Here is a 12,129-nt window from a genome sequence, read left to right on the forward strand (position 1 = left end):
AATGTGTGTAAATTTCTGGTGTGTGTGTGTGTGTCGAGGCAAACTGATCTGACGCAACAATCAAAGCACCTAAACTGCATCAATTGAAAACAACATTTGTTGGTAGTACAATCTGATAAATATTCACTTGGTTTGCAGACAGCCCATCGTTCTCGTCCATGGCTTCCTGGAGTAGTTTTGTTGTAAATATCAGCCCTCAAGACCTGCTGCAGACCACAGATCTCGCCTTCCAAGTCATGCAGAGACCACGGATCTCTACCATCACACTCTCCTGCTAGAGACCACAGATCTCTGCCATCACACTGTCCTGCTAGAGACCACAGATCTCTGCCATCAAACTGTCCTGCTAGAGACCATGGATCTGCCATCACACTGTCCTGCTAGAGACCATGGATCTGCCATCACACTGTCCTGCAGGAAACCACGGATCTCTGCCATCACACTGTCCTGCTAGAGACCACAGATCTCTACCATCACATTGTCCTGCTAGAGACCACAGATCTCTGCAATCACACTGTCCTGCTAGAGACCATGAATCTGCCATCACACTGTCCTGCTAGAGACCATGGATCTGCCATCACACTGTCCTGCAGGAAACCACGGATCTCTGCCATCACAATGCCCTGCAGGAGGCCACGGATCTCTGCCATCACACTGTCCTGCAGGAAACCACGGATCTCTGCCATCACACTGCCCTGCAGGAGGCCACGGATCTCTGCCATCACACTGTCCTGCAGGAGACCACGGATCTGCCATCACACTGTCCTGCAGGAGGCCACGGATCTCTGCCATCACACTGTCCTGCAGGAGACCACGGATCTCTACCATCATAAAAGTCCTGCTAGAGACCATGGATCTGCCATCACACTGTCCTGCTAGAGACCACGTATCTCTACCATCAAGTCCTGCTAGAGACCATGGATCTCTGCTATCAAGTCCTTCAGGAGGCCACGGATCTCTGGTATCACACTCTAATGCAGAAACCACAGATCTCAGCCATAAAGTCCTGCAGGAGACCCCGGATCTTGCCTTCAAGTCCTGCAGGAGACCCCGGATCTTACCTTCAAGTCCTGCAGGAGACCCCGGATCTTGCCTTCAAGTCCTGCAGGAGACTCCGGATCTTGCCTTCAAGTCCTGCAGGAGACCCCGGATCTCTGCCATCACTGTCCTGTCAATCAAACTGCTTTATGTGGCCAGGTGTGTCAGGGTGTGTCGTAGTTGTGGAGAAACACGAGTCGGTGTGGAGAAAACTGGTCTCTGCACAGAGGGCACTCGGCCTGCAACACCAGAGTTCATCGTCAGCACACAAACAAATGTCACAGAGCCTAACTACCCGATCCATTAAGTTGCCTCTTACAAACCACCATCAGTTGCTGGGAACCTATTCTAACTTCTAACGACAGACAAGATGGGCGATGTTTTATCAATGAGGCTACCCTAACCAACCTATAGCCACATACTTTGTAAGAGTAAACCATACCTTCGTCTGACACCATTCATGAATACACTTCCAGCAGAACAGATGGCCACACGGAGTGACTGTGGAGAATTGCCTCCCCTCCAAACACAGAGGGCACTTCCTGTCTGGCGTCACCAACTCGACCACACCCTCCTCAGACGACATGCTGCAAATGACAGAAAAAAGATGATTTACAAAATGTATGACGGCAGTCAGTAAATAATCTAGTCTGGACCAGATAATCCAGTGATTGATATTGTGAGGAATGATCCATGCCATCAGGTCCACCCGATCCACTAAAACACCTCCTACTACCAGCATAGGTTGCTGCATGTGCTCGGGACCTCTTCTAACCCAGAATCTTCACATGGCGTTCTAACCTGGTACTCTTGGGCAGCCTTCATTATTCACAGGTGGGTGAGCTGCAATTGGGTTTAATGTCGCGTCCAAGATTATTGCACTTATATGGCGACGTGCATCTACGTGTGTGTATGTGTGGCTGCTTGTACTAGTCCGGACTGATGCCGATTTATAGAGCTAGCTCACTGGGATACCATGCTGCAGTTTAACATGAATAGACACTCAGACACAGTGTACTGACTCCGAGCCGACCAGTCCTTGTTGTAGCCCCTTAATGCCAAGCACCAGACAGGGTAACAACAAGTACCATCTTTAAACGTCTTTTGCTATGACGCGGCCGGGTATTGAACCCCGGACCTTCGACTCTCGAGGCGGACGCTCTACCACTAGACACCGGAGGCGGTCTCACTATTCACAGTAGTCCACTAGCCCCGATTACTGGGGACAGTGTTGAGGACCAGTAAAAATCAAAATATGGTAGGTAGTCCTCATTGATTTGTAGCATTTGAGAGCTATAATTCTGAACCAGTTTCGCAATGCTTAAATTTTGCTAGAAATTGGAATTGAAAAGTACAAAATGTAAACACATCAAACATTTTTGTGTCATCCAAGCACTACTAGCTACAAACTCAGGACTAGTGAGTAAATATTTTACATCGCATCAGCAATATTTCAGCCACATAGGGATGATACAATAACAATTGGTTGGCTTGTTGTTTAATTCAGCAATATTCCAGCTTTATGACGGCGGCCTTTAAATAATCGTGTCTGGACCAGACAATCCAGTGATTGATATGAGCACCGATCCACGCAATTTGGATCCATGACATGCTTTAACCAAGTCAGCGAGCCTGACCACCCAATCCCATTAATCGCCTCTTACGACAAGCATAACACATTCAGAAAGGCTGAGTGAACTAAGGTTGACACTAGTCCTCTAGACTAGTCATAAAAACCTTAAATTTCTAGGGAGTACAATATTAGGAGACATCACCTGTCGTGTCGGTGTGAGAGGGTTGTGTCAGGGCTGTTCCTCCACAGACAGTACAGCTGCACCCCCACACTGCCCGCCAGCTGCAGCAGCGACACCCAGCCGAGGATGCGGAACGTGGGGTCTGTGCCGGTGTCATCAGTCTTCTTCGCCATGTACTGAACCTGCACAAGCAGCACACACAACTGCAGGAACGCATTCAGCATTGTGGCTGGATGCCAGTTATGAACCATCTTCCCGAGGCAAGAGAGTTAACTGACTATAAAAGTCCAGTTCCCACCCTTGCCGAACTAGGCTGGTATTATGGAGTTACATTTTGGCTGGACTAACGAGTCTATGCATAGTCCAATCGAAATCGCGCACCGAAATCAAAATCCGGTTCGTTAACTTTCGTGCAGATTTCGGTCGATTGCAGGATTTGCAAAGCATGTGCACCACAAACTCGTTGTCAGCAGATATTTTCCAAATCTTTTCATGTTTTTAATCAAGATGCTCACGTGATTTGATGCATTTCGCGATGTAAGACCTCGGGAAGATGGTTATGAACAGGCCTCAAAAGTTTACAGGTGTGGAAAAAATGAACATGGGACATGTTACACAATTTAGGCAGAAACCTTAGGAAAGCAATGAAAGAGTTCCTATCAAAATAAGCCTGTAGACTATTCGACATCACAGCACATTTGCTGAAGAGTACACACTATTTTGAAGAAAATCATAATGTTATTTTAATCACTACAGCACATTAGAAATAGGACACATAAAACAAAATAATTCCCACTTGCTTAGTGTGTGATTATCTCCCTAAAATTCCTCAACGTCAAAGGTGTGACACCTTCATTACACTGTCGGTGTGGGGGCAGCCATTACAAGAATCTTGAAACTTGCCCTCTAACTCCCAATCTCATTAAAATTGGATCTTAGTTCTCGCTTTCGCTAAACAAAAATCTGAGGACATCCCATTACGGGTCACGTAAGATAAGATTTTAATAAGATTGTCTAACCCCAAATGTAATAACGGTTATACTTTTGTTTGTCTTTGGGAATGCCATTGTAGTTGATTTTGGAAAGGTTTATGACTGACCACATTTCCCAGATGAATTTAACTTTTTTTTTTTGTTTGATCATATTGGTTCAAGATTGCAGACGAATGGAAAATCACTTAACTTTCCCCTTACAATCTTACTATACCAATTACATGATAGTTGAAATGAAATTCAAATTGAAAAAGAAAGAAAATAACTGAGCAGGTGTAAGAGTATTCGACGTCACAGCAGTCATCACTTGTTTGTAAACATAACAGTCAGTTGGTTGCAAGTTAAACTCCAAACATGGTTGTGGCCAGTGGGGAGCTTTGATTGGTGGCAGCGATAGTACAGAGAGCCCCGTGAACGGGCTATCGCTGTGAGGAGCTTGCCTCATTGTATTCTAAAGTTATCTCCCTTACATCACTTGTCCTCCAGTTATTTCCCATGTCATAACCTGCAAGAAGACTCGTCCCCCTATCGATGAATGTTATGTGCGAAAACACGACAAACCAATCAGAATGCGTGTATGAATTCAAGTTCTTCGTCAAAGAATCCCTCAGGATTAATTTTTGATTTTACATATGTCTTGCATCTAAAAATATACCCAAGATACAGTTAAATGTGTTCAATCATACTGTATAATTCAGCATGTCCTGATGTGCTATCAATTGCATCTGAAATATATATAACATATGGGGAAATACATGTGAACCATTATGCAACGAATTGACAATTGTTTTAGGTATGCCTGTTTTCGCTAAGACGGAACCCGGTCGCAAAACCGTCCATGAGAGGGACACAAGTTGCTATTCGGCTTGTCCCGGAATAACACGAGTTGGTAACGAATGTTCCCTTATATTGCACACTGTACAGTGACTTATCTCCCCTTCACCACTTACATAGTGTACCCCACTGACACGTTTCGCCAGCTGATAGAACATCCCCTCCAGGTAGAAGATTGCAAGGTGACATCTGTGGAGAACCAGGATAATTTGACGGAATGTCGGCAGTGACTGAATGAGGAACTCTCTCATCTTGGGAGACACGTTCGGTGAGGAAGTGTTTCGCAGATTCTTCTCCAGAGTTTCCAGACTTTTCCGGAGAGCATACGGGGCGACCACTTGAAGCACGACCATGAGAACTCTTCGCTGTGAAAACAATATAACATACAGAACTATTTCAACAATGATCAACACAAGCATAACTCACCATGGTCAACTAGAGCTTATTCCCTCACCATGGTCAACTAGAGCTTATTTTCCTCCTCATGCTCAACAAGAGCTTATTTCCCTCACCATGGTCAACTAGAGCTTATTTCCCTCACCATGGTCAACAAGAGCTTATCTCCCTCCTCATGCTCAACTAGAGCTTATTTCCCTCCTCATGCTCAACTAGAGCTTATTTCCCTCACCATGGTCAACTAGAGCTTATTTCCCTCACCATGGTCAACAAGAGCTTATTTCCCTCACCATGGTCAACAAGAGCTTATTTCCCTCACCATGGTCAACTAGAGCTTATTTCCCTCACCATGGTCAACAAGAGCTTATTTCCCTCACCATGGTCAACAAGAGCTTATTTCCCTCCTCATGGACAACAAGAGCTTATTTCCCTCACCATGGTCAACAAGAGCTTATTTCCCTCACCATGGTCAACTAGAGCTTATTTCCCTCACCATGGTCAACAAGAGCTTATTTCCTCACCATGGTCAACAAGAGCTTATTTCCCTCACCATGGTCAACAAGAGCTTATTTCCCTCACCATGGTCAAAAAGAGCTTATTCCCCTCACCATGGTCAAAAAGAGCTTATTTCCCTCACCATGGTCAACTAGAGCTTATTTCCCTCACCATGGTCAACAAGAGCTTATTTCCCTCACCATGGTCAACAAGAGCTTATTCCCCTCACCATGGTCAACAAGAGCTTATTTCCCTCACCATGGTCAACAAGAGCTTATTTCCCTCCTCATGGTCAACAAGAGCTTATTTCCTCACCATGGTCAACAAGAGCTTATTTCCCTCACCATGGTCAACTAGAGCTTATTTCCCTCACCATGGTCAACAAGAGCTTATTTCCTCACCATGGTCAACAAGAGCTAATTTCCCTCCTCATGGTCAACAAGAGCTAATTTCCTCACCATAGTCAACAAGAGCTAATTTCCCTCACCATGGTCAACTAGAGCTTATTTCCCTCACCATGGTCAACAAGAGCTTATTTCCTCACCATGCTCAAAAAGAGCTTATTTCCCTCACCATGGTCAACAAGAGCTAATTTCCCTCACCATGGTCAACAAGAGCTAATTTCCCTCCTCATGGTCAACAAGAGCTAATTTCCCTCACCATGGTCAACAAGAACTTATTTCCCTCACCATGGTCAACAAGAGCTAATTTCCCTCCTCGTGGTCAACAAGAGCTAATTTCCCTCCTCATGGTCAACAAGAGCTAATTTCCCTCACCATGGTCAACTAGAGCTTATTTCCTCACCATGGTCAACAAGAGCTAATTTCCCTCCTCATGGTCAACAAGAGCTAATTTCCTCACCATAGTCAACAAGAGCTAATTTCCCTCACCATGGTCAACTAGTGCTTATTTCCCTCCTCATGGTCAACAAGAGCTTATTTCCTCACCATGCTCAAAAAGAGCTTATTCCCCTCACCATGGTCAACAAGAGCTTATTTCCCTCACCATGGTCAACAAGAGCTTATTTCCCTCACCATGGTCAACACGAGCTAATTTCCCTCACCATGGTCAACTAGAGCTTATTTCCCTCCTCATGGTCAACTAGAGCTTATTTCCTTCCTCATGGTCAACTAGAGCTTATTTCCCTCACCATGGTCAACAAGAGCTTATTGCCCTCCTCATGGTCAACTAGAGCTTATTTCCCTCACCATGGTTAACAAGAGCTTATTTCCTCACCATGGTCAACTAGAGCTTATTTCCCTCCTCATGGTTAACTAGAGCTTATTTCCCTCCTCATGGTCAACAAGAGCTTATTTCCCTCCTCATGGTCAACTAGAGCTTATTTCCTCCTCATGGTCAACACACTTACACCTCATCAACAAGAGCATAATTACTGTATCAAGTCAACAAGAGCTTTTTACCTCCCCGTGGTCAACAAGACCTTTCACAGAGTGGTATTGTACTATTCATTTTTGAGTTTGTTCATGTGCATGTGTACGCAAGCAACTCAAAATTAATTTGGGGAATGGTCATTTATTTGCCTTGTTTAAAGCACATACACAGCTAATCTCGAGCTCTGGTGAACGTAGTCTATAGTTTGATAAAGAAAATCCCATCATGGTGCATAACAGGCCTCAAAGTTGCGACCTTATTTTAATTTATCTTCTGTCTAAACTTCAGAGGTAGCTACATGACTACCTTAAAAAAATATCTTGTGACGACTAAATTCTATTGCTACACATATGTAGACACAAAAATAAACGTGTCTTCTACTACCGTATTCGACGTAATAAGCGCCCAGGGCGCTCTCAAAATTAAAAATAGTGGGCTCTTATTAGAATATTATTTTGGTGAAAATGAGAAGAGTTAAAAGATAAATTTCATGGTTTATGCTGACAGCCTGAAATGTTTATATACGAGATATACATTTTTCCAGAATTTAATTGTCCATAATTAAGAGTGCATATAACACACGAGTGTGTATAATTCGCGAATAAATAAGTGTTGTGTACATTGATCTATCGGAAGGGGTGCCAATTGGTATTGTTCACAAGCCAATATATTAGCAAATATCACCGTGGGCGCTCATTAGAGCGGGGCGCTTATTACGTCGAATACGGTAATTGTACTCCTAAAGTCAACAATGAACCGAAATATATAAATATCAATGTAATTAGTATTTTATTTTAGTTGATAGTTTATTGGATAAGCAAGGATATACCTAAATAATCTAGCAACATAAATTGCATCATTGTTCGAGTCATAAATAACAAAACTCATGTACAATTCCAAGACTACTGCTATGATTTGTACATTTTAATAGTTATTTGATAAAAGATCATTTCAGATGCTTTTGGCTACTTAGAATATTGGCTTGACCTCTTTATTTTACCACCGGCTACCTGGAAAAAATACTTGTAGCCATATGGCTACGTGGTAAAAATTTAAACTTTGAGGCCGGTGCACAGTATTACTATTGCAAGATGTCCCCAGGACATAGGGCTGGTCCTCACCCACTGTGCCGGCAGAGCACGCAGCGTCCGGTCCGTCTGGATGATGTTCACATACTCCTCTCCCACCGTCTGGCAGCCTTCACAAATACAACATACAGTCATAATCACACAACCAAATTAGGAAAAAGTTGTTTGTTTTCATTAAAAAGTTATTTGCCAAACTTTCAACACTGCATACAATGCAAAAATATTAAACTGAGCATGATCCGGGGTAAAATAGGTCTTCAGCAACCTATGCTTGCCGTAAAAGGTGACCATGCTTGTCATAAGGCGACTGATGGGTGGTCAGGCTCGCTGACTTGGTTTATACATGTCAGTGTATGCCAATTGCGTAGATCGATGCTCATGATATCAATCACTGAATTGTCTGGTCCAGACTTGATAATTTACAAGCCGCCGCCATAGAGCTAAAATATTGCTGAGTGCGGCATTAAACAACAAACAAAGAAACATAATATCAAACACTGCCTATGCTTTATCTGGTTTAGACTGAATGCGTTCAGGCCAATGTCATACAGCTGGAATATTGCTGGAGTGGTTCAATAAGTGAGTAAGTGAGTTGGGTTTAACGCCGCTTTTAACAGTATTCCAGTAATATCACGGCGTGTCAGCTTAATGTGGGAGGAAAGCCCAAAGTGATGCAGGTCTCAGATGTTTACAACTTCTGTGAAACTCACGAGCACGGGTATGGTGCTGACAAACCTAGAAACATAATCAGGGCGAACCGGGACTGGAACCCACAATCATAGGTTTCTGGCGTGCCCCAGGGACGCAACTCTGCACAGCGAATCGCGGCGACTTAGACGACTGGGCCACCCGTGCCTCCCAGTGGTTCAATAAGGACACAAGTGGAACAAATAAACAATAAGCATCAAATATGAATTAGTAGTTTTCCTGTTTCCATGGTATCACCTGAGAGAGTTGTGAGCAGGAAGTAGCCAGTATCCGAGAGAAGGTCAAGTTCCTTCCTCCAGTGCATCCATCTCCTCGCCCCTGGAACAAACACAAACTTCCTAGTCAAGTGAGGTGATGTGAAATGGGTTTGACATTGTTTCCAAGATTATTGCACTTAGTGACACGCATGTGCCGCGTGGCTGATAATGCTAGTACCAGTCCAGACGAATGCTGATTGTAAAGTGCTAGCCCACTGCAGTACCATGCCAGAATTTAACATGAATACCCCACTCAGACACAGTATACTGACTCCTAGCCAACCTGGGCCTCCTTACACAAAGCAATCTTAGCTCTACGACTTGTAAATCCATGTTAAACTATGGGAGTTACGACTATTGTAGCGATACAATCATTTTGTAAAACAGGGCCCTGGCCTTGTTTTGTACCCTTTATGGAGAGCAAGTTCCATCAATTAATGATTTTTGGTATCTGGTCTGGCATTACGTCAATCATGATAAAGCTAAGTTAAAGTATTCCCCCACTGGCCCGTGTCCGTATGAGTTTCTTTGGTCCATAAAACATTATATTGCCTGGATGAAGGGTCAGTAATTGACAAATATTGGGTGTGACATAATCTACCTGTGCTGTATCATCGACATTCTCGTCACTGTCAAACAGCTGAATATGACATGTAGTGTCATTTTTAAAAATTGCCACGCTGCAATCAGGACCCACAGACTTTAGATTTAAATCCCAGAGCACACGTCGGACGAGATTCAAAGACAGCAGAATGACGTCCGACCAAGGCTGACAACTGCAGCTGAACTGCGTCAGGCGTTCCTCAGTGTGTGGGCTTAAGTGCCTATGGCCTTCATCAACCGCCTCATCCATTACATGTATCGACGTTGCGCAGCAGTCATCATGCACATGGTGGACACACGAGATACCGACTTGTGATGCCATTTTCTCAGAGACTAGTGTTGTTTTTCACTTTAAGAACATTTGACAGTCTAATTTCATCTTTTTAATGTCTCAAAGTATGTTTACAGTCTTTGAACAAATAAGGATTCTCATATATCTATCCATGGTGACGTTTCTTTTGTGGTTCAGTATATATCTCTCGCGTATAATATGCAGAGACTTTTTTTTTAGTATCATTTCAGGCGGTCATATATATGTATGTGACTGTCATGATCCGACATCGGAAATAGAACATCATAATCAACAAATCTGCATTGAGTTATACATGTTAACCCCTTTCCTACAATGTTTAAGTGTTCATTGTATACCTGGACTTATGTTTGTAATCTATTTTTTTAACATGATTAATTAGATTCAAAATTTCATTCAAGAATGTTTACATAATAAATTCGGTGAAATTGTGTCCCTACAATACTTAGAAGATTCGTTCACCCTATTCCATGGAACCCACTTTACCACATACCACGACAGCACCAACTCATATTTATCAATGCAACAATGATCTTATTTTCTTCTGTTTCATTGTTTTTACAAGTCTTTACATCAAGATAAACATTTGTCATGGTTAACTTTCAGTGAGAAAATATCTCAAAACATGGAACTATTTCCATTTGCGTAGTTTTCTTTTGTTTACATCACATGTTGTCATCGAAGCCATACAGAGAGGTAGCGATATGGTCACTTTGATGCATAAATATATATTGTCATGCATCTCACTGTTGTAGTTTTAGTAGCAAATGATTACTCAAAAACAATATGCAAAGTGTCAGTCTGCTCTGATTACAGTGTTTGTTTACAAAAGAGAGAAAAGTCTTGTCACATGATATGCAAATTAGCCTGTGGCAGTGCTGTTATGTGAAGTTATTTTACTTCTGAAAACGATGATTAATTAAAACCTAGATATACTCTTTGGGATATTTGTAAATATAAGTTAATCTTGGTCGGTGTTTGTAGTATTTTCATTCACAAGCAGAAGATCGATTATCAAACTGGTAACCTGTCATGACCTCCACCATAGCCGACACAATAACAACAATTAAACACGTTTTGAGAAAAGAATATTCAAGTTGAATTTACAAAAAAAGGTTGCTGAAAAAGAAGTGGCCATCAACATTATCAAATACACCATCATTCTCACCGAAAAATAAGGCTTATAATTGAAAATTACAAACATCAAAGCGGATGTTTATTGTTTTTATTCAACATTACCTGCTGATTACCGGTACTCCCTGTTTGGAACAATGGGCGTCAACAATCATTTTAAATCGTCATTAATGTGGAGTTTAATTATCATAAATTACATAGATCTGTAAGTTAATATGTACAAGCATGCAGGTAGCATTATTTGTAAGCAAGTGAGTGAGTTTGGTTTTACACAGCTTTAAGCAATATTCCAGCAATATCACGTCGGGGACACCAGAAATGAGCTTCACACATTGTACCCATGTCGGGAATCGAACCCGGGTCTTTGGTGTGACGAGCTAACGCTTTAACTACTAGGCTACCCGACCGTCCCCATAATTTGTAAGAGACATATATATCTGAAGGGGTAAAATACTGAGAGCGGTGGTTTTCTGCGTTTGCCAAACCACGTAATTTACGATCCTTCAATTCTGTTCTTTTTTCACCAAAATTATATTCCAATAAGCGGCCCCTATTTCTAATTTTGAGAACGCCCTGGGCGCATTTTACGTCCAATACAGTAGTCATATATTGTAGATGTAATATGCGGCGACAACAAACTCGCGTGCCAGTAAATAAGTATGCAGGATTTGACTTTTGAATTAGTTGCCTTTGGACATTTGATCTACCTGTGGTAGACATGCGTATATATAGCGACTAGCGTGGCAAGGTATGCTAATCTAGTAGGCCTATTTCAAAACCAGTCGCAGGAGGTTGTGTGAAATTACCTGCAATTGTCTGAACGACATCGGCAATTAATTTCCTCAGGTACGACAGGTGATAATCGTCTTTTTGATGCGACCGCAAAATTTCAGCCGTGCCTGAGCGTCGAAACATATTGCTAACATGCGCGTTCAATTACACATGCAAGAGTCGTGGACGCACTGCGCCGTGCCAAGCTCCTCGCAGCGATAGTCCGGTCGCGGAGTACTCCCTAGACAAGCTCCTTCCCAGCGCCTGACACCTTCGTTTCACTCTCGGTAAAGAGAGCTCCGCGAACAGACTATCGCTGTGAGGAGCTTGGCGCCATACTTGCAAAGGGACGTAAAT

General features: G+C 42.8%; 1 protein-coding gene across 1 annotated transcript; it reads right to left on the reverse strand.

The window, feature by feature from the left end:
* Positions 1–1,202: 1,202 nt before the first annotated feature.
* LOC139464315 (peroxisome biogenesis factor 10-like) lies at positions 1,203–11,919 on the reverse strand. Its single transcript, XM_071245835.1, has 7 exons — positions 11,808–11,919; positions 8,935–9,015; positions 8,023–8,099; positions 4,735–4,983; positions 2,814–2,974; positions 1,481–1,625; positions 1,203–1,277 (listed from the first exon to the last, which is right to left on the reverse strand). The coding sequence occupies exons 1-7, from the start codon at positions 11,914–11,916 to the stop codon at positions 1,203–1,205; spliced, it is 897 nt and encodes a 298-aa protein (XP_071101936.1). The 5' UTR covers positions 11,917–11,919.
* Between the last annotated feature and the right edge of the window lie 210 nt (positions 11,920–12,129).

The sequence above is a fragment of the Haliotis cracherodii genome, unplaced genomic scaffold (genome assembly GCF_022045235.1).
Source record: "Haliotis cracherodii isolate W230 unplaced genomic scaffold, xgHalCrac1.p SCAF_17, whole genome shotgun sequence".
NCBI lineage: Eukaryota > Metazoa > Mollusca > Gastropoda > Lepetellida > Haliotidae > Haliotis > Haliotis cracherodii.

Excerpts from the sequence above, each read along its gene's own strand:
- LOC139464315 (XM_071245835.1), bottom strand. The coding sequence starts at position 11,916 with ATGTTTCGACGCTCAGGCACGGCTGAAATTTTGCGGTCGCATCAAAAA. Across the intron at positions 9,016-11,807 it reads TGTCGTTCAGACAATTGCAG|GGGCGAGGAGATGGATGCAC; the intron begins GTAATTTCACAC and ends TGTTTGTTCCAG. Across the intron at positions 1,278-1,480 it reads ATGAATGGTGTCAGACGAAG|GCCGAGTGCCCTCTGTGCAG; the intron begins GTATGGTTTACT and ends CTGGTGTTGCAG.